General features: G+C 44.3%; 1 protein-coding gene across 1 annotated transcript in view; it reads left to right on the top strand.

Moving 5' to 3' along the window:
- Nucleotides 1-23509, top strand: part of CHN1 (chimerin 1) — a 99053-nt gene that overhangs the window by 70063 nt on the left and 5481 nt on the right. Inside the window, exons 8-9 of the mRNA XM_084265238.1 lie at nt 11981-12065; nt 23128-23301. Coding sequence (XP_084121364.1) covers nt 11981-12065; nt 23128-23301 — 259 coding nt within the window. The remainder of the gene's footprint in view (nt 1-11980; nt 12066-23127; nt 23302-23509) is intronic.

Genomic DNA, 23509 nt, shown 5'->3' with positions numbered 1-23509 from the left:
TTAGGCTTCTATGTAGCTTCTAATTGTTGTTTTAATTGTTTTAAACAAACAGTGCTCTTAGGTAAGAGCGACACGTGTCAATACAACATATACATGATTTGTGTGTCTGTCTGTAATAAATGTCCGGTAAGGATTTATTCATTTAACCTTTTGGTGGCCAAGTGCATTGGATCATAGGCAGCCTTTTTTGGTGAGGCTAAGTGCATTGGCATTATACTGAATGCCTGTAGATGACAGGACAAAATTCATATGTAGTACCTGAAGCCCAGATTTTATATTTAACACGTGTTTTTTTACCCCGCTATGTAGCTTTTGGTTTTATTTATTTTAGAAGGGGGAGTCATTAAAAAATAGACAGCTGATGACATAAGCAACTGTTACTGGTCTTTTATTTTCAGTTTTGACTTCCATCACGCATATGCCTGTGTGAATGTACACAGGTATGCACATGTGCATTTACATATCGTCCACCTGATGTTATTTAAACCACCCTCTGGCTCTTGAGTTCAGATAATCACTGAAAGTGGAAACTTTGCATGATCAGGATGTTTTGTTTGACTTGAGTTCCTTAATAAAGCCTGAATTGGAAAACCATGTACAAAATGTTAGATAAAAAAGTGTTTGCTGTGAATGCTTAGTATAACATAATCCTGCTGGCTGTCAGTTAAACGCAGGGCATTTTTTCACAGGTTCCTGAGGTGTCCTAGAGATCAGAAATATCCTGCAACTTACATTTGTTCATTAGAGTTTGTAGATAATTCTTGCAGATGCCAGCAAATAGCGATTTTCCATGTAGTGTGGTGTATGTAGGTGTACGTAGGATAATAGGTATTTTTATTTTGTGCACGTATGTTCCTTAGTTGCTTTGCTTTAGCAGCCTGAAATGCATCTGTTTTGAAAATAATCTGATAACCTGATTCACATTGTTTGGGTTTGTTTGTTTTTCTTCCAGAAACTGTTTCTGGAAAGTTTGGAAGCTATGAATTTTGCAGTCTTTCTTCAAAAACAAACTGTGTCTGAACCAAGGTCACAGCTAACAGCACAAACTTTCCACACGGATTGTTTTCTGTGTTATAGTTGGACTGTGGCTCCTTTATACGCACAGTTGCCAGAAAAATACACCTTGAGAAGTAACCCTTTTTCGTATGTCAGTGAAATGCAGTCACCTCCCACAGATAATTATTGCTATAAAAAAAGTCAAAGGGAACAAACCCCCTACCCCTGAAAGGGTGGACAGCAGTGTACCCACTGAAGGAATGAATGCTGCTGGCCTTCGTGGGCTGTAAATGTGGCCACTGTCCCATTAAAAAAAAACCCCAAAACTAAAATAAAACCCCAACAAGACCCCCAAAACATAAGCCCTTCATAATCACTGTGTTATGGATCTGAAATGAATGGCCGTCATTAACTCCTGCTTCTCTCTTTTATCATTCCTTGCATCTGTCAAATGTTTCTTCTCACGTGCATAGACCTCATCATTTACAATGTCTGCAGAAGTCTAGGCTGCTGCCAAGCAGCAAACGTGCCACCCAAGTGGGAAGGAAGGAAATGGCAGTCCCAGAGTCTTGGAGCTAGGTGTTTGGAACAAAACAAGAAAAAACAACCCAGAAATGAAATAAATTTATCTGGTTCAGCTAACCAGCAGTGACTGCTGTCCCCAGAGGCTCCACCAGCAAAAAGGACACACGCTGCTCTGTACCTCTGCAACTAATCATCTCTGCATTACACAGGCATTGGGCAACAGATGGGTACCCCTAACCCTTTCCTGCTGCTCCTTTGATCAGTCATATCATGAGCCACAGAAATGAAGTGGGCTCAGAAATCCTTTTTGTACTGGAAATGCTGTAACATCCCCACAGAGGGAGAAGTGGAGGATGGTTAATGCACAGCAACTAGCACAGTGGTGTCGGAGAAGGGAAGAAGGCAGCAGCAGCCACTCCAGAGGCAGGCTGGGGTCAGAGAGTGCCGAGAGGCTTGGCCACAGGTTAGGGGACCTCTCCCTGTGCCTGCTGTCTCTGCAGGATGGGTAGGGGGGTACACAGCTGAAGTTTGGACCCTCAGACTCTGCTGCTTCCAGCAAAGCTCAGGTAGAGGAACACAGTGACAGAGAAGCAGCGTAGTGATGGTCCTCACAGGACTGGGGATGCCTAGGGAAGGGGTGAATACAAAAGCTGCTTGTAACTTAAATCATCAAGAGGTCTCCTGAATAAATCCATTAAGGGTTGTTTGACAAGAGAATGTAAAGACAGTTCTGCTAGGAGTCCTGACATGGCCAGGGTTTTGAAAGGTTTTAATCTTACTTAAATCTGCTGGAATGTGAGTTGTCTCCTGCCTGAAGTGAACAGGCTGGCTAGCTGGGGCGATGGGAAGCTCTGTGGGCAGAGCTGGCTGGTAATCATCCCCAGCTCCATAATAATCTCCTGACTGAGGAGGTCTGGTCTCTCATGAGCTCATCTCAAATGCAAATACAGACTGGCTGAATTCTCTTGAATTAATCTCCATAAGTAAAGAAAGGGATGATGATTTATAAATGTCAGATCTGACTGAGTTTTTAATGCATATTCCTCAGGATAAGAGCCAAGTATTAAAATATTTTAATTTTTTAACCATATTTGGGCTTTTTCTAATTTATAAGATGTTTTCAATTGATATTTCTGTGTTCTTTATAAATCCAAGAGGTTCGTTTTCTATTTCAAATATATCAGCTAAAAGAGATCTACTTTGTGTGACACTGCGATATATTTAGCTGTAATTGAATAATGGAACTTGGAGGTGAGCTATGACTTGACTGGCTCTTCCGTCTATTTGCATGCTTGATTTCTTTTTCTTTCCTTCTGTATACTCTGCTTTTCTGAAATTCAGCACACAGAAAGATCTCTTGTAACATGAACCATCAGGCCAAACCAGGACAGTCATGTCACCATCCTCAAATTTTCAGCCCTAGCCTCTTTCACAGAAAGGTTTTTCCTCTCCTTCAGTTTCTTACCCATTATGGGGAAGACAGACATCTGCCCACATACTGGTCCACATGTATCTATATGGACAGAACTTGATGGATATCAAGTCCTACCTTCCACCCAGCGTAGGTGAACAATAACACCTTCTGTTTGGAAGCTCTGAGAGATCTTCAGGGTGCTCTTTGAGGTGCTGACAAGGACCATAGCTGAAGCCAGCAATGTAATTCTCTTACAGAACGAAGGTCTATCAAAGGGGAAAGTTCTGTTACATTTCATAGAAGTGGGCAGAACAGACTTACAGCTAGTCGTCCCCATTAATTTGTTCTACAGTTGGACCCTACCAATAAGAATGTTTTTTTCTATCCCTTATAAATCTCATTTACTGACCTTGTCCCCAAAGTGCAGAACCTGTGATAGCCTGTAAATGAAAAATACAAATTCTTTCCTTGCTGGTATCTGATCCATTGAATAATTTTAAGGGGAGGAAGCAGTTGAAGGAGGAGCTTCAGGCAACAGCAGCAATCTCAGATTTGAGGGGAAAAGGGGCCTGTGGCATGGTGCTGTGTGGACTGAAACATTCCAGGTTGGTTATTGAGAGGGGGAAGCTCTGGGTTGGGATGTGTGAGGTGGGCTTTAGGCCAAGCGATGGGATGATAGCTGAAAAGGAAAAGGAAAGGGACAATTTTGAATTCACAGCTAGAAGTCTCCTGGGTAGTGAAACTTGTTAAGACAGAGCAATAACTGCCCCATCACTAAGGAAATTTAAAATAACTATGGACAAAGCACCTTAAAGATCTTTACGCCCCTCCAGTTTGTGTGACTCAGGGACCCTGGGGAGCTTTTTGCTCCCATGGCTGGTCACAGGGATTCCTTCAGACACCTCTGGATCCTGATTGCTTAAGCCGGCAGAGCACTCAGCAGGTGTTTCGTTAACTGCCAATAGTCCGAGGTGTAAAACCACTCTTCTGCCTAGATCAGTGACGTGGTGCTTCACTGAAGCAGGAAGGTGTCTGTGCCTGTCAGAGCTGACTAAAAATTTCTGTTTCCATGCATCATTTTCCCTAGGATACTGTCTCACTTCTCTCTTCGCTCTTCAGAAAATAGGTATGTCTCCAGAAGACTATTTTTTGCCATCTTTTCATGCAGCATTTGGTACCATCATGCTGTTTCTTAGTCAGTATCTTACTAATGCCTGAGACAGCATGGTCAATTAATTTTAATAAATAACAGTTGCAAGGCTGCTTAATCAATCGGTGAGCGTTCAGAACATAATTCCCCATCAAACCAGTGCTTCTTCCCAAGAGGAGAGATGTTTTTCCATGGTTGCTTAAGCCAAGTGAGCAGAGATGCTGATGAGTCCTGTTTGATTGAGATTCCTCATCTCCTTCCTTGACTGAAGCAACATCCTGGCTTTCTCTTTGAGGGTGACCCATTGGAAAGGCTGAACGGGCAGCTCCAGAGACAAGGTGCTTTCCCAGAAGTAACTGAGGTTAGAATATAGTATTAAACATGCACAAAAAGTAAAGGCTCAGGTGAGGACCAGTCTCTACTGGAAAGGCTTTGCCAGTATAGACAGATTCAAGTTCAATGGAGAGCCTGCTGATTTTAACAAGAGCTACACTGCCAGTGAAATTTGTACAGCTTCTTTGAAACAAACAAGCTTACCTGGCCCTGGCCCAGATTTTACCAGTGTAATTACATGTGTGCTAGGTGCTCTGCTAGTGTAAAAAGGCATGGAAAATGCCTTCCATGCCAAATCTTATTCCTGTAACAAGAGGCGCTCAGCAGAGCCGTACCTAAACACTGGGAAATGGGGAGATGGAAAGGGCAGAAGAAATGCCACAGAAAGGCCAGAAACTGTAAGAAACTCTTACTATATTAAGCAGAGCCATTTTTCTGTGACTTCTAACATGAACTCATTTCTATTTCTGATCTTCTGAAAACTGGGGCAGATGCCGATTTGGGGTAAACTGGTCTGGCTCTGCTGAAAAGAGGATGCTGATTTCTTTTATTAGGTACGGACCTGGCACTGAACATATTTTCTAAACATCTTTTAAGTGAGTCCCTGCACTCAAATGAATATTCAGAAGCAAGCTGGGTGCCTCTAGCACAGTCCCCAGGGAGAGTCTCTGCGTGTTCTCACAGATAAGAAAACCTCAGGAAATTTGATGTTTCTTTTGGACTCCTCCGTACTTGAGGGGAAAGAAATGTTCAAAGGCAGGGAGAATATCTGGAGAAAAACTTCCACAAAACTTCTGAGAAGACCTCATCAGCTCTATGATGTTTCTTCTGAAACTCATAGTGCATAAGGCAGTTAAAGCCAGAAAAGCTTTTAGGCACTGATGGATTTTTAGTCTCCTGAGGTATTTATTTAATGTTAATTTTTTTTACTTTTTTTGGAAAAGCCAGGGCTTTTCCAAAGCAGATTCCAAATAGCACAGTATTATTTAACCCTTCCTGGTTTCTTAGTGCTAGTCCCTGAATTCAAGTGTTGCTTTGGTTTAATAATACAAAAGTAATTTTAAAAGCTTCTTCTTTTTTTTTTTTTCCTAAATCCTTAATTTATTTAAGCTGTAATTTCCTCCCACCACACCAGTAGTTTTATTAGTCTTGAGGTGTGGATGCTGCGAGTCTTCCATGTGCACAGACCCAGGAATGGACCAGCTCATGTCTGTGGTGAAGCTGGGAAACACTCTGCTGGGGAGGACTGGGAGTCTGCCTCAAGGAGCACGTAGCGCTTGTCATGATCTCTCATCATCAACAGCTTTTCCTCCAGATGAGCCTTAGCATCAGTGCAAAAGCTCTGCTTTAAGAATGTCTTAGAGTTTCACATACTGTTTACATTATTACGTATAGCATATATTGTATGCGTGTGTATATATACACACACACACACACATATATATATATACACACACAGAACTGTAAGGATCCTACTCAATTTTCACCTGTAGTTTCAGAAATTTTTACACAGACACAGGTCTCCAGTAACATGGGCCTGAAATAGAATGGACTATGTTCCAGTTTCTAGTTTAATCTGCTTTTCCATCCGGAAAGAAAGGTGTCCGTTTTCCAAAAAAAAACCCAACAACCTGCTGTTCTCTGGGTTTTTTTGCTGTGGCTCTCACAGAGCATGACCTAACTACACTTTCCAGTTGCTCCCATCTCCATTGACATGATCAGTGCAAGCCAGAAAATAAACAAGACGTGACAGTGCTTCTGGCTCGAAGTGGGTGAGGACCTGGAGGAAGGTTTGCCTGCTCAGCGTTCGCATCAGCATACCCACTGGCAATAACGATGCTATTTATACTCCACGCTCCGAACCAGAGCATTCAGCCAGCATCTCTCCTCTCAAAAGCTGCTGGACAAAGGCATGGGGGCGATCTCAGGCTGGCTCCCCATGGTTAACGCCCCGGCAGGTCGAGGTAAAGTCAGGTCTCATTTCGGGGAAGGTTGGTTCCATGGTCTCAGTTACTGTCATTTCTGCTACACCTTTGCACAAAAGCGATTATCTTGCAGATACAGTTCTGCTGTGTGGGTTGTCATGGCAAGTCTCTTCGCTTCTCAGATTACTCATAAGCAGCAATATTTGCCTCACAGGAGGAATATCATGTACTGGAATATTGGGAGCGCTCGAGACCCTTGTTTTAACATCACTATCTAATCATCGTAATATATGCAAAGATTAAATTGAAGCGCTGCCCAAACTGATAGTTGAGTCGATTTGGCTTTCTCACTGATACCTTGTCTGTGCTTTTCACAATCATCTGCCTGGACCAGGGATGGATGAAAAGGGCATGCCTTTTGGGTGCCAGCATGGGTACGCTCCGTGCCTGATGAAATCAACTCTGACAGGGAAGACCAACATTAATAATACAGGCTGAGTTCATCGTTTTAATTGAGACTTAAAATGTCTCCCATATCCAATTAAAAGCTTGGTAGAGTCACAACAGGCAGAATTCAGTGGATGGAGTTGCAGATTGGCTAGGACCACAGAGCTGACAGCCTTCATCAGCAGTGTCCCATCATCCTTGAGCATTTGTTTGAAAGACAGCATAGCTAGCAGAACCTTCAGAGCACTGCACAGTACAAATCTCGGATGTGTGCCATTTGTTCAGGCCCTGGGCAACTTGGTCTCCTCCCCACTCACCAACAAGGCTGCTTCTTCCCAGAGCGTAGGGCGCTGGTAGCCCGAGAGGGTGGATCTGCAGTTTTTTTGCCATCCTCTTCCTAGTCATTATATTTCATCCCAATAGATGGTAATGGTTGTATTTTTCAAAATACAGTTCAGTGTGGAGAGCCACGGAAGAGATGGTCTGTACAGGGCAGGCGTTCAGGGAGACCATGGCAGCAGCCTCTCTGCAAAGGAAGACTTTTTTTTTAGTGTTGTCACAAAGACTTTTGTTTTCTGTGTTTGGTGTTGATTTTGCAGGACCACAGTTCATCAGATCCAGCCCTGCTTTCTTCCCAGCAGTGGCTTTGAGAAGGCTCTGCCGATCCATCATGTTCTCGTGCCCCGTTTGCACGGCACTTCGCTGGTACTTCCTCAGTCTCTTCCTCCTTCCCTTGACAAGTGATGTAACATACGGGTCTCAGCTGTGAATACTAATCATCTGCTGGCTCATTCTTCGTTTCCAGATAGCGATCGAGGCTAGCTGAACAATGGCCCAGTAAACACCAAAAGCATAAAAAATAATCAGAGGTACCAGATACACGGTTAACAAACGTCAGGTGACCTTTACAGAGCCTGAGAAGTAGTGGGGAGCCATCTGCTCAAGGGGTTCACAGCTGTTGTATAATCTGCTGTCAGAGCCACTGGATCATTTTCTGTTTGGTTCTCCTAAAACTTTGTCTCTCTTTCTAAGAAATATTTTAATTAAATGCAAATCAAAAATAAATTCTGTAATGCTTATGGTTATTAATCACAGGAGGTAAGCTATTTTCCCCTGTGTATAAGAAAATGTCTTTCAAACTGAAGCAAAAAAACTGTCCTCCTACATAAGATCCCAGTAGTTAAATAGTTTATTATACCTTGCTCATGTTGCAGGAGAGTTCAGAACAGAAATGCCTTGGTGTGAGCCCAATATGAGTCTCTGCTCTTACCTCAGACTTGCAGGACAGCTTAGTGATAAGGTTTTATCTAGGTTTAGAAGAAGGTATTTTCCTTTAAAATTACCTAGATTTTTCTTTTGAATGGAGTATTTCCCCAGGAATTCAGAAATTAAGGTTAAAATCAGTTTGTGTTGCTTTCCCCCTCACCCATTTTCCATGTTCTTAAAAAATTACTCACAGTTGAAGCCTTACAGAAAGAGAGGGAGAATGGAAGGGTTGGGAGATATAAAGTCACAGTTGGCAATCCTGCACTCTCACATTTTATAAGACAGTAAAATCTGCGTATGGCAGATGCTCATTTTATAAGGGGAAACAAACCCCTTGTAATGTAAGTCAGGATCTCTGGGATTCTGCTGGGTGTGTTTTCAGAAATTTTTCTGGAAAGCATATTTTAGTTTTGAAAACAAGCAAGTTGCTTGGCAGATTTTTAGAATTGGGAATTAAATATAAAAATCAGAATGCTATATTAAACAGTGTCATGTAATAAGTGCAGTATTGTTTGCAGGTGCTGGGTCTTGAACTAGCAAAGGGATGCAAATGTGTTTCTTTCTAGCACGCTGCCAGGTCCCGCTCTGCAGGATGGAACAGGATTAGAGCCTGTGCTGACCACAGAAGACCAATTTTCCCATATTTTCTGGCATCGCTCACTGTGTCTGATTTAATTTCCAGAGATGGTGTGTGTTGAGACCAGCGCAGGGTTAGACATCCAGTTCCACTCTGCAGTAGTGGGAAGATGGATGCCCCGGCACCACTGAGCCCTAGGGAAGGACAGCACTGCTCAGAGACCTCAAAAGGGGATTCAGAGCTGGTCCCGTGGGGCTATGTGCACCAGGGACAGAAGGACGTTACGGTCTCTGGGCCTCCTAATGAATATGGCCAGAGAACCTCCCTAGTGCACGTCAGATAAAGGACAAAGCAAGGTAGAGTGCTGTGGATCTTAGAAACACCTACCCTCATCTTTTAATTTGCTTTGCATTTGCAGTCAGAATAATGGATAAGAAAGAGTAATTTGAAAGGGGCAGTGTAAAGCTAAGCAGGCTCTGGACAAATGTTCTAACAGAGAAGATAATTCCTTAACTGCCGATATGGAAAGGCATCTCCGTGCATCCAGACTTCATCCAAAGATGAGAGAACAGTGCTAATGATGCTGAGACAGTCATCCTGAAGGGCAAAGGCAGTCTTGATCTTGTGAAGGGTGACCAATGCATGCAGTGCCGGTAGGGAAGAGGAAAGTCTGTTTTGTCCTTGTCATTTTTAAGTTGATAATGAGTCGTGTAAATTTGTCTGAGGGATGAGCAGAGCGCCAGGAAAATGTCAGGGGAACGGGCTGTACTAGAACATTTTTTTTTCTATCTATTATTATTGGAAACCTAAGAGAAACTGAGCTCATTTTAAAAAATGATAATAAAAATGGAGGCTGAAGGTTGGGTTGGAAGCTTTGGGATGTGGTAGACCCTGCAGAGGACTTCCTAAGGAGAGTCAGAAGGAGATGGGAACATGTGGATGATGATGATGGTGGGGAGCAAGAGACCGAGAAGGAGAGGCATTCACCATTAAGCCAATAGTCAGTTAGAGATGGGGCAGCTGAGATTTAGTGAGTATCAAGGCTCACAGTGGTCCTGGAGAGGCCAGGGTGGGACCCTGGCACTCAGGGAGAGCATTAGAAACACTTCAGCAAATGGCACGTTCAGTGAATTTGATGAATTGAGATCAGCAAGCAGATATGCACAGGATAGTGTCATGTTTTCTCTTTAGTGAGAAATATTTAATGTGTCGGAATTTTTTTCTTGTGCTGCCTAAAGAAAGCAGTTAAAGTGTCGGCACTTCAAGGTACAAGACAAAATCCCCCTCCCTTACAACCAGATATGCCAAAAAAAAAAACCAACCCGAAATTCTCATACAAAACCAAACAGGATTCTGAAAACAGATTCTTTATTTTTTGCTCAAAGCTTTGAACTGCCATCTTTGTTTCAGTTTTCCTCAACATTTCTGAGAAATACTTTAATACTGTTTTTGAGGAAATGTTCTTTTGAGGAAAAAATAAAAAGATGGTGACTGAAAGGAAGCTTCCCTCCCCAACCCCGAAAAACCTTCTGTTAAACCTGCAGGCATTTAAGCCCAGCATTTTGCTTGAAGGTATTAGAACATGCTTATTCTGGGATGGGAACACTGCCAAAGACCTGATGAAGAAAAAAAAATAGAGAAAGCCATGTTGAGGGAGAAAGCCAAGAGGATGTGAGTGGTGCAGGTGGGTAACTGAGAGGAAGGTGTGAAAAATCTCTTTGTGGTGCGAGGAGAAAAGAAAGGGGAAATTACAGCTGCTGGCAGGCTTGTCATCTGTGGCTTTGTAGAAGTCAGCTGGAGCTGGAGGGAGAAGGGGGCTCGAAGAGCACATCACACCTTCGGAAGGCGCGTGGGAGTGGGTGCGGACGGCAGCTGGCACGGCAGGGGAGGCAGGCGGGCAGCGGGCTCCGCCAGCGCTGCCGGAACGCGACACTTCACACCATTACACTTCCCTCAGCGATGCTCAGCAGCGTAGGGATAGACGCGGTTATAAGTCTAGCTTAGCCCAGACACGCACGTGAATTACTTGGTGAACTCAAGAGTAACTTTCCAAGCTAATAACAGGAATCTGCCTTACTGCTGCTTCGTGGGCAGCAAATGCCCAGGAGGCTGCAGACCTTCCCACAGCCCAGACCGAAATGTGGTCTGAATTGCTGGGCACTGTTCTGAGTTGTCACTTGCTTGAGGTAAGAGTCACCTGGGACCCGGGTGCTGGCTAAATCAGCGGCGCAGGGGATGCTCGGTCAGGCCGCTTCACACTTTGCTATTTATAACCCAAGCAGCACACGGATGTCAGGCACGCGCGTCTCACCGGCCCCGCTCTCCTGCTCCGCACTCATCCGAGCGGGCAGTGCACGTGCCAGCTCTCATACCCGCTCAGTAACTCTGGAGAACCGAGTGGCTTCAGCCTAAAGCATTTTTAGTACATTTCACTGCAAATTTCATTTCTTTCTGATCAGCGGTTACTGATTTTTTTGTCAGCCTGTCTATTCTAAGTGGAGCTCGAAGCCTTTTGCGCTGGCAAAGGAAGTAATGATTTTCTCTGCAAAGAATCCTGTGGTTTCCTACAGCAAGAACTTTATCAGTGTAAAATCAGAAGCAGCTAATGGTGGCTGCAGGACTTGTGACAAGCATGTGAGCCAGTATTGAAAGCAGCGTTGGGTTTTTTTCTTCCTTAGCTTTCAATTTTTTCCTGGTTCAGTGGATTTTTGTTTCCATTTACTAGATTCATTTGGATTTTCAATATGCAGCATTAGTCTAAAGGGAATCATTTCCTTTTAGAGTTATTCTAAACTGGAAAGCCCCTAAGTGCGTTCACAGTATTTCTGTGTAGCACTGGTATTTTTGCCTGGCAGGACTCCTCCGCCCCAGGCGTAATCTTGCAGCCCCCTACGCATTTCACACAGTGCCTTACAGAGGGGAGGGCGAAGCAGAAGACATGTTGAATTCAGAGGTGAACTCTTGCACAGTCACTGCAAAAGCCTCATCTCATGGCTCAAATCCTGCTTGGACAGAGGGATGCTGAGAGGCAGGAGAAGGGCTGCAAGCTGCCATCGCTCCTCTGCCCCACATGGTCTGGGAGTAGAAACCCCCAGACCTGGTTCTGCTGCTTCGGACGGCTCGGGATGGAGACCTCATGTTTCCCATAGGCCTGCAAGTGTCTTGGCAGTAAAATCTTGCTTACATTTCTTTCTTCCTTTCCTGTGGTGATAAAGGGAAGCTCCCAGCGACTGCATGCGGTGCCTTCGAAGAAGAGGAATTCTGCCTTGTTTAGACGTGCTGATATTGATGTCTGTGAAATAGTTGGATCGTCTTCCTTAATTTTCCTTTCTGCTGCTGTCTTCCAGGTGCACACGTTCAGGGGCCCGCACTGGTGTGAATACTGCGCCAACTTTATGTGGGGCCTCATTGCTCAGGGAGTAAAATGTGCAGGTAACACTCATTCCATCTTCTTTTCCTAAAACACTCCTAATGTTGTAACTGTTTAATGTACTGCCCGCTCCACCTTAACGCTACATGGCAAGGGTCTGATCTGACCCCTGTGAAAAGCTAGGAAGGGAACATACCCGCTCTACAGGTGCTCCTGGTTTCAGGTACCTGTTTCAGTAACATCACTGCAGTGAGGCAGAGCCTCCCTTGAGCATGCACAGAGGGGAAATCATAATCTTCATTAAGGGGTTTATTCCTTCCCCCTTTCAGAACGAAGGAGAATATTTCTTTTATAACACTTGTATGTATTGGTAGGTGTGAGAAACTCACCGAGGGTCCCAGTGTGCCCAGCGGGCTATCAGCAGGTTTCACACTGCTGTGTGAAACAGGCGTTCGGGTTAATTTTACGGAGAAGCTTGCAGACTCCCAGCGTGCCAGAGACCCTAAGTCATATCTCCTACTTGCAAACTTAAAAGAAAGTAAGAAAGGAGATGAGGAATAAGGGATATGTACCAAAATGTTACATAAACATTCAGGTGCCGGTAGAAATGTATTACACGCATGGGTGTCAGTGCAGGCATTTCTGGGATGAAGCCTCTCTGAAGTAAAACAATTTGACAGTTTCACTGATACGATTCTTCTGAAAAGAAAGGATGGCTTTTTTCAAAGGAGAAAGAAAAAAAAAGGATCGAGTGATCAAAATAGTTTACTGTATTTAAAAAGCATTTTATGACATTCTAGCAAGCAACTGCATTTATAAAAATGGTGCAAAGAAATGTTGATGTATGAAGACCTGAGTATGTTGCCCTGGAAACTGAATTTTCAAGCTAATTTAAGAAAATCTGCTCTGTCTAAAGCTTTCTGAAATCTTGTCTCAAGCAAATAAGAGGGCTTTTTATCACAGAACTGCAAAAGGTGTAAAACTTACAGTAATTTATAGTCAAATGGGATGAAATATTTTAAAGTACTCATTCCCCCATAATTATTTGAATGCAATACTCTGTCGTTATCAATAGACTCTGCACTGTCCGGGATGTATTGGAGAGTGCAGCTCTGTTTTAAGTAAGGATTATGTCAACGTGGCGTTGCTTTTTTCGGTGTTTTCCTCCCAAGAATGTAGGGTTGCAGCCATGTCCTGTCCTTATGAATAAAGATACTTTTTACTGTTGTTGACAGGGCTAAAAGAGAAAAAGGAAACCTGATTTTGTTCTTGAATTGTTTTCTGATTTAAGTAGTCAAGTCATTTTTTTGATGGCACCTGAGCCAATAAGTGGCCTGAAGTAGATGCCTCAGTTTTGGCATTTAGGAGAAATATGAAGTATTTTTCAGATTTATGTTCAGTAAGTTTGACCCAGAAGATGAATAAAAATGAACAGTGTGAAGGCTTGGAGTGCTTCATGGCACTGCGGAATGAACAGATAATATTGCTTTTAGGAGTAAACTCCAAGTGCTGATGGTTTTATACTGAAGTACAGCTGATTTTCTGGTCTTATGCAAATTTTTTTTCTAAATCAAGAGTTTCCAAGGTCGGTTTTCTTTCCTACTTATAAAGATGGTAATAAGCATACTGCATGTCTCCTTATTTGCTCCTTACGGTATAGAGGAACATATGTGTATTAGATGACTTCATAGGTTCAGAAACTATAATTAGGGCTTTCTGCCTCAGTTAAGGTTTCATATCAGTGTCAGTAGCTTTCCGTAATTTCGATGATCTTACTTATATTTTAAAATTCCATGGGGGACGACTGCACTTGCTTGCTGAAGCGTTGGTGGGGAATTGGGGCAGTGGGGAAGCTAAGGGGTTTTGGCACAAGCGAGCAAGCTGCTGATTTGTATTCTGCTTGGGGGGTTGTGGAGTCTCCTTCTTTGGAGATATTCAAGACCCATTGGGGTGCCTACCTGTGCGATATGTGCTAGGAAAACTGCTTTGGCAGGGGGGTTGGTCCCAATGATATCTGGAGGTCCCTTGCAAGCCTTACGATTCTGTGATCACCAGCTGGAATGCAAGAAGGGATCAGGAGAGGATCTGGAGAAGAGCCTGGTGGTGAGGATGCCAGGCAGTGCTTCCTAGGCCTGGCAGGTCTGGCTGCTGCTCGTGTTTATCCCCTGTGTGCCTTCCTTGGGGTTGAGGAGCAGGAGGGTCAGGCTTTCCCAAGGGTATGGGTTTCAGCTGACCCACCTCGCTTGTCCTCCCCTCACTGCAAGGCTAAGCCTCAAGCCACTTCCAGCCCAAGCAGTGGCTGACAGAGAACTAGAGGCTTCCTGGTTGATGTTACTCTCATGCATTTCATAGGAATCGGGAGCTGGGTAGAGGAGAGGGATGCCAGGAGGTGGAGATGGAGGGAGAGGCTCGGCAGTTCTCCAGTCTGCCTCGTCCGTGTCTCACCTGCAGCGGTGGCTACCTGCTCCCGTCACCCCAGGCTGCACAGGCTGTCGGAGCAAGGAGCTGTGCGGATCTGGGCGTACCAGAGGAAAGTCAGAGGGGCACAGATACATGGCGAGGACCTTTGTAAGCAGGGTTAACACAGCAGTGTGGAAGAGCTCAGGCTTGAGTGTCAGGAGTTTGGCTGAGTTTACGTGGGTCTTAGGGTGGTTTTTAAAAATCATTTTGCTTCTGAACCGAGTTGTTTTAATACGAAAACAACGAGGCACAGTAAACAAGGAGCCACATGAGGCCATTGCTTTTCAGAGCAGGTTCGTACTTCAAAAAAATTACAGCTTTTAGCAGGAGGCAGCCCGCGTGCATTCAGATGGGGCTTAATGCCACTCCAGGGAAACCCGCAAAATCTGTTTGGTGGTCTGTATAATTATTTCATTGAAAATACCTGTGAGCAAAACTGCGCTGATCATGTGTCATTTTATACTTTCTGAAGCATTTGGTTTTTATAGCAAACAGTTGCACATCTCCAGAGGACTCTATTTGCTATATGGAAGGGATAAGTTTAACAAATACAAACGGATTCGTACATGGGCCACTCTCAGCCATTTTAGTATCCTGTAGTCTGTGGAAGCACAAAAAACATGCAAGAAGTGCAAAACAGTCCAAGAGTGTGCAACAAACATAAATATCACCCATTCCAGAAAAGAGGAGAAGGAGCTGGAGGAAAAAGTGCAGCCTCTTTCTAATGGCTGGTAGATTAGTTTATGTTACACAAAGTAAGCCAGTCCTTTGAAAAATAAGAAACCAGAACCAAACATTCCTAACAATACACATGCCATAGCAACCAGGAAGGATGCCTTAGCAACTTGAGCTGCCTTCACTCACGCTTTGTTGCGATCCGGCAGAGCTGAATGTGTTGCCCTCTGCCAAAATACAGCCTTGCAGGCGTTCAGTGTCTTGCCAGTTACAGTCCTGTGTAGTTAACCCTTGGAAGATGGGTTCCCCCTAGCTTATCCTTGTTTGGGTTTTATGGGAAAAAAAGATCTTTCCATAAAGACAAGGTAGGCACCATGTTTGTCACCTGAAGGGCAGTTATTCATTGAAATAAGATGTTGGCTATCATCCTGACTACAAAAGCTTCAGGATTAATGCAAGCCACCAATCATGGGAAGACTTTATTGTCTTCCAAAATTAAGACTTGGGGTGATGTCCAAGATCCTGAGTTGGTGGGTTTAGTCTCACTTCTGCCAGAGGTATATCCAGCCGAACAGGGATAATGTATTTTTCTTTGAATATTACTCTCTCAAATTTGGTCTTTATTTCATCAGCTTCTGAAAGACACTTTCACTTCCTTAGAGTGAATCCTTATGCTAGGCATCTGCCCTACTGCCTCTGAGGGTCGCACTTCTAATTTTTTAATCCTAGCCACAGGCCCTTAAAATTTTTGTGAGATGACGACTCATCTGTATGCAAGGAATTTGCCTTTTCTGACAGCATGCTCCATCTCCAGCTTTCCTGTGGGCTTTTGCCATAAGTAGAAATGACTGAAGAAGTGTTTGAAATTATAATGCCACCAGCTTGTGTAAACATTGAAGCTCAGCAGAAGCTAATGAAGACATAAGAGTTTGCTCCAGCTCGAAATCCAATGCAAGAACTTTAAAAAAAGCCCTATTCTTAAATACATTCCTCCTGTACAAGGCTCCTCTGTGCTCACAAGGCTCATCCCATTGCCCAGAATGTGTTAGGAGAGAAACCATAACAATATCCAAAGAAAATTTGCAGATAAGCACCAGGGAGTTTGTTTCATGACTGATATAAACACAGAACACCCAGTAGCATTAACAGAGAATGGCATGTGTTGTCAGAGACTAGACACTGGCATTAGTGATGCTGGGGTCTTACTACCTGAGCAGACAAGGAGACTTGTAGCCTTATCAAGCTGCTGCGTGTATCCCACCCCCCTTCTCCAGCCCATCAGAACTGTTTAAGTTACTGTACAGTCTGTTCCTTCTTCTGTACCCGTTTGCTTGTTCTTAATGAATAAGTGATTTAATCAGATTTTTTTTTGGAACAGACTATTTTCAGATCTTATTTTAAAGGAAAGGTGGTGTTTTGTTAGCTGCTTTTGATGGTGTTTGGGGCTGCTCCTTGTATCACCAGGCAGCACCACCCCCTGAGGCTGTGTGAAGTACCATTCCTGCTGCCTCCATAGATGTGCTCAGAGCTGTCCCAGCCTGCCACCCATGCAGCAGCTGCCTGATTCCCTTGCAGTAGGTAACTCCTCTCTGAAGAACCGACAGGAATAAACTGGAGCGGAACTACCCGCATGGGGGCAACTAGCTGCCTCTGGCTGAGCCCAAGCAGTACTGCTGCCAAGCCTGACCACAGTGAGCCCCAGGAGTTCATTTCCAGAAAAGTTACAGTCTCAAAGCCGGATTGTTTTGCAAATTACTGCTGAAGTGTTTAATTTCCCCGTTTCATCCATTTCCTTCTCCAGCAATTGAAAAGCATACAACTGCCCTGTTTCCGTTGCTGTTTTGTTTTGCCTTGCTACTAAATCCCTTTTGTTGGACAGCCCTGTGCCTGTGTTGCTCCACTGGTGTGTAAGGATGAAGGAGACTGCAAAGGAGCCTGCCCATCCTCAGGCTTAGCTGTGCACACACAGTGTTTGTGCTTTTAGTGCCTGGAAGAATGGCTGACGTGCCTGTGACAGTAACTCAGCAAAGGGGAAGGCAAGGTGTGCTCACCACGTTGGCCACTCTCAAGGTATTTTGCATGCCTTGGTCACAATAAGCTCCCATTCTGACCACACTTGCATCTTAAAACACATCCAAGCTTCTTCTGAGATAGGTCCCCAAGGTTCTGCTCTTTTCCCTGACCATGCAGTACACAGCCAGCCAGGAAAGGAAACTAGAGCAACCCAAAGCCAGAGGTCAGGGCTGTGGGCGGGGGACTGTTTGGAGAGCGGTCCCTGCCCACCTCAGGCACGTGTGATGCTGTTGGAGAAGATGCCTGCTGCCTGACAGGCTGTTCCACCAGCTCAGGATCTGGTGGTGTTCCTGCAAGGAATGAGCTCCAGGATTTTGTAATGCTAATCAGGCAGCGGAGCCTTGCTTCAGAGCTGTTCCCATGGGGAAGCTATTCCGGAGCTATATATGACTGAAACTGTTTGCGGCTTTATCTCCAAGCCCACACAGACCTAGAAGCCATGAGCAAGCCAGCGGCCCATCAGGGAAGCTGTCGAGGAGGTAGGCAGGTGTCGTGGCAGGAAGCCAGGGAAGTTTCTGAACAAATCGTCTCTGATCTTTCAAAACTTCCATCAAATCAAACCATCACCACCAAATGTGCTCCACTGAAAGAACATTTCACCTGTGTTTTCTGACCAGATTTGGGAGCATATATATATATATATATATGTATTCTTTTGATTTGGGATAAGGGAGGGGGTTTTGGCTTGTTTGAAAGGTTTCTTTGTCTTTTTATTTCATAAGCCCTGATTTTTCCCTAGCGTTAGGTAACAGTGTTGTTGCCAAGTAACTAGCTGCCCTCTAGAATTTCCTTGCTAAAGGATAATGTGCCCTGTAGGGTGTGATACAGTAGTCTGGGTGCTGGTAGATTTGGGCTGGCATACACATGTCTTTGAAGCAATTTTTGCCATGGTGTTGCTAAATGAGGTGGCTTAAGACTCTGATGGGACCAAGGTCGCTTCCAGGTGTGTGCTGCACACTGACAGATGGCGCACATACATAAGGCACTGTAGCAGCTCTAGGGTTGCCACCCAGGCTGGAACAGCTCTGCTGAGGAGGAGGGCTGACCTTCATAGCACACTCCACACCCGCCTCCCCCCCCCCCATATCTTGAGCAGAATGTGAGGCCAGTGAGTTTGCCATGTTCACGTGCCTGTTCGCACGCCTCGCATCCACGGGAACAGAAAGCATTGCTTCCTCTGCTACAGAAAAGAGCATTAAATTATTAAAGCAAAGCTACTAGCTCATGATTGATTTATGAGAGCAAATTCCTGTATAACCTTTTCACCCTTGCAAAAGTAACAATGCCAATACTTCATGCTTGCGCAGAACCCCTCGCCTTCGCGTGTGGGCTCACGGAAAGTGAGGGTGTTATCCTCCCTGGCAGGTCCCTGGGTGGACCTGCGCATGGTGCCAGCACCCCAGCGCTGTGCATCCCACCCTCCGGCACTCACCGTCAGCCTCCGAGGAGTCTTTCAGAACTTTTTGCAGATAGTGTGAATCTGCCTTTTAGCTCTTAAAGCTGCTCCTCAGAGTGACAAAATGCATGTATTTTCTTGGGGATAATTCAGAAATACAGTCGGCGCGATGTATATAGCACGTGGTACCGTTTCAATGGAGCATGATCAGCAGCCATGCTGGCCAGTAAATCATAAACCAAAGAAAATCTAAAACTGACTAAAATCAAATCAGTACTGTAACAAAAAGTGACAGCTAAGTGTATTTTAGTCTCTGCAAATATTTATAATGTGTGCTCACAGGGCGGTATTAACGTACATCTTTCTTTTAGCTCTGCTCATGCATTAATCCAAACACGTTATTTGTTCTTTCAGCCTAGTGGGCTAACATGAGTATTAGCCCTTTCTAAAACACTACAAACCTTTTTCTAGGCATCATAGGAAAGTATTGTCAGGCTGCTTTTAAATTTTATACCCCTCACAGAGGAATGTCACAGCCCACCTGAACTCCTGGATCAATACACTATTAGAGTCAGGGCAGCTTATCACAGACTTCTAAACCTGTCATCTAAAATGACTCTCTTTCCCCTCCTGCCACCTAAATTTCCCAAATTCCTATAAGGTCTTGAATTTATGACAGTTCTTTTTTTCTTCTTTTTGGTCACATTTGGTATTATTTGAAAGGTGGCCACAGTTTGATAGCCCTGTAAAAAGGAATAGGAAGTGTGACTTACAGTTCTAGTCCTGAGAAATCAGCTCTGTACGAGGCGAAATTCTGATTAACTGAAGTCAGTAGTTTTCCTACTGACCTGCAGGAGTTCATGACTGCATCTTCTAAATCTGGCCTGTGTTACCATAGGATTTATCAGCAGGTATGATGCTTTAGGGTGGGTTTTCTTTACCTCTCCAATTGTTATATCCAGCCAGCACACAAGCTCTGACGATCTTCTGTAAGAAATGGCTAAGGCTCCTGGTTACTTGAGATCCCAAGTAAAGGACCCAACACCAACTTTGCTGTTCTGGATTTATTTTGATATAACCAAAAGCAAATTTTAAATCATATGAATCCTCTTGGTCTTAACGAACCCAGCCAAATCATGAAGCTCACATGTGAATAAGGCTGGCGGTCCCAGAGCTTCACCAGCTGGCAGCACACAGAGACTGGGGACTCGGCCTTCTTGTTGCTCCCAGGCTGATTCTAAAATATCAGGCTTTGAAGCTTTCATGAAGCATCTGAACAGAGGCCATTTTTATTTAACAGTATGCAATTTGCAGCATGGTTCTCATCTTTTAGTACTAACAAATAAACTGTGTATGGTTAAAAGTATAAGGCAGGCACATTCCCAGTGCTCTGTGGAGAGGAGGACTGGCCTCCTGCCATTGTGCTTTTTACCTTGTTGGACTTAGCAAGACATCATCTTTCATCCTAGGGTATCCACGTAACCAGAGGCTGGTGACTGAGCCCTGTCTGTTCTGGCTTTCACAAAGTATTGTTGGCTGGGGAGTAGGTCCCGCCTAGTAGGAAGCACCATGTTGGGGAGTCCCAGCTTCTGTATTGGAAAATACAGAATTTTTCTGTTGCAAATTTGTTGTGATCCCCTGGAAGTGCTTACTGGTGCGGGAGTGCTGAAGTACAGAGCTCTCCTACGCTTACAAAAGAGGCAAAGAGCCTTGATTGTTAGAAGGACACCGCACAGCCCAACAATGCTGAACATAGTGCTCCTGCATTTTCTAAGCATTAAGTAGCTGAAATATTTCTAGGTTTTAAATGTTTCTCAGGAATGTGTGTAAGCCCTCAAGCAGCGGGCTGCTGCATAAAATCTAATCAAATGCAAGGGAAGAACAAACAAGAAAGGAGAAAAGTTGACTTCTGCATTTGTAATTACTGCTCTGGTATTAATGAGGTCAGATCCAAAGCCCACTTGAATCTGTGGGATCAGCAATAACACAATTATTTTTCAGAAGCAAGGTTTTCACACTAGAAACATCTCTAAGTTAGGTATTTTAATGAAATGAAACTTTCCTGTCTATAACCATAATTAGGGTGATCTCAGTGAATGCAATAATAATTTTAAGTCAAGTGTAAGATACTTGGAAGCATGTTTTTCCTTTTATTTTGTCCATTTTAGTCTTAATTATCCTTGGATTCCCAGAAACATAACTCTGAGCTATATTGCTGTCTATGTGAAGCAGCTAATTTGCACCAGAAAATCCTAGTGAGTCATCGTGAGCACGATGCTGCCATTCCAGTCTTGTAGACATCATTTTTGACAGACATACTAAAGCATTTCACACAGGTTGGAATAGGTGCTGCTTGCAGCAATTTTAGGAACTCTATGTATAATAATCATATTTGCATTTTAAAGTAACTACTATTGCAGGGTTAAGGTTTCACAATAAAGGAGATCAAGAGTTAGGGTTTTCTATGTGGTCTTAATTTGCTTCCCTTCTGTGTGTGCATTAAGGGTTTGCCTCTAATTATTTGACTACTTAGTTTTTACTCCACAACTCCATCTTTACTCTGGAAGCAGAGTGGGTGGTACTTGTTTAATAGCACCTGTTCAGCATTCTGCTCTCTTGTTAAAAGCGGTGGTCTTAGGAACAGCACAGTATTTAAATCTTACACTGGAGATGAGTGATTTTTCCTCTGCATTTCCACAAGAACTTAATGGATTTGTTTCTACAAGACCTGTTGGGTCACCACAAGTCACTGAGGCTGAGCAGGGTAAGCCCCCATGACCCCCACCCCCCCACAATACACATTGTGTGCAGTAGGGGGGGAGCAGATATTGCATTGCCTGGCTTTGCCCAAGGTGGGGTTCACAGACTGAAATCACAGCCAGGTGGGAAACTTGGCATTCCCAGCTCTCTGCCTTGCACGTTAACCGCTCTTGCAAGGAAAGGAGTCTCTCCTGCACAGAAATAGCTGAAGAGAATGTTAATCAGCCATTTCATCAGGATTGGGATCTCTTGAAGTTTGACTGATTGAAGGTGACATGCTGAACTTTAATTGCAACTAGAGATTGGGTGTTTTATGGAGGCTCCCAAGTGACAAAGCTGGGTGCTTTACAGGCCTGTTAAGCAAACAAAGTGCCCTTAGTGGCAGGCTGCAGCTGACTTAGTGGAAATTAAACTTAGTGACGAATTCTGGGGTTTACTGTTTTGGAACGAACAACATCAAGTAATCTGTGGAGCATTAATGAAAATACAAGTATTGGCAAAATCAGCAGGAATTAAATATGAAGGGAGTCCACGTGGACAGATGCTCAGTACAGCAGTGAGAGAGCAAGTACAGACTCGCCAAGGCACTCAGCTTTCAGGCTCCTAAATCCCTTAATTCTGCAGAAGTCCCAAGGACTCTGCGTGGTGGTGCAGCGAGGCAGAGGAACGCTTGCAGAACTGGGGTCTTGGTGTATATTGCAGCCACCCTTTGTGCTGGTTGCTGCTGCCTCAGAAGCCCCTGTGAGCCTCTGTTGCAAAATGAGAGCAATGGCAGTAAAAATGGAGTGGCTGGGGGCTGCCCTGGGCCCCTGCAGCGTGGGAGGCTGTTTGGGAGGGCTGATTGCAGATTGATAGCTTGAAGGGGGCTGTATTGCTCTTCCCATGTTCCCTGTATAACTGGTGATGTTTTCTGAGATTTTTTTTTTCCCCAAACCCTGAGTTTTGAGTGGTTTTGGGCTGAAATTTTTCTGTAACCTGATTTTAATTAAGTTTTACTTAAACTAAATGTCATTCTCAGTATGTTTACAGTAAAGCTGTGGAGTTGTTTATGTTTCTCCCAAGTAATTTTTAAAGTAAATAGAATTGGTTGGGTGGGTGCCAGCACTTTGTTTCAGAAACAGTCTGTGAAAGGGCATCTGAATTGCGGCCGCTGTGACTTCGCAATGTCCCTCCTAAACGTCTCTGTAGAAAGAAACCACCACCCACCTTGCCTGTTCTCCAGCTCCCCTCCAAGCTGGGGAGTGGGCCCTGTCACTAGCAATGCTAAGCATGGGCTGCCCCTCCTGGCAAGGGCACAGGGGTCCCTGAAGTGGTTTGGAACTTGGGGTCGGCATGCCAGCTCAGGCTGCAGAGGGGCTGTGGCTTGCTGAGACCCACTCCTACCTTCATCTCGCCCAGGAGGTGTTTGAAGCGGCACAGTTCAGCGCTGCATCAAAACTGTGAGTGTTAGGAAATGCACAGCAACTCGGGAAGGTCGTGATGGCAACATACATAATAGTGGTGAGGAACATAATTGACTCCTAGATCCTGATACAGAAGCCATATAGAAAGTTTGTCTCTTCGTGTTAGCTCTTCTAGGGATAGAAGTGTCTCGGGTGGAAAATCTGAGTTCAGGTCTGCCCCTACCTTGCGCATTTGATGCTTAAGGGGTCTTAACCAAAGTCATAGTCATGAGATCAGGTTGTACATACTCCACTGTACTGACTGTGGGATACATGTTTTCACCAAACACCAGCCTAATCGTCTTTTCCTTCTCTCAGATTGTGGTTTAAATGTGCACAAGCAATGTTCCAAGATGGTCCCAAATGACTGCAAGCCAGACCTGAAGCATGTCAAAAAAGTGTATAGCTGTGACCTTACGACGCTAGTAAAAGCACATTTCACGAAGAGACCAATGGTAGTAGACATGTGCATTAGGGAAATTGAATCTAGAGGTAAGGCACAGTTAATGGACTTTCGTTGCTTTACTGATAATCCGTTTAGATTGATCTGGGTCATTGGTGTTTCTGCTGAATGTATGGTTGCTCAGAGCAGATTTGCTCAAGACATTTTATGACTGCCAATCGCCCTGCACAGCTGATATTATACTTTGCATTGTTTCGTGGTTCGTACCCATTTATAATTTCTACAGATTCTGCTAGA

This window comes from Gallinula chloropus (assembly GCF_964237585.1).
Source record: "Gallinula chloropus genome assembly, chromosome: 5".
NCBI lineage: Eukaryota > Metazoa > Chordata > Aves > Gruiformes > Rallidae > Gallinula > Gallinula chloropus.
Note: the sequence above shows the minus strand (reverse complement) of the source record. Positions and strands in the feature narration are given on the sequence as shown.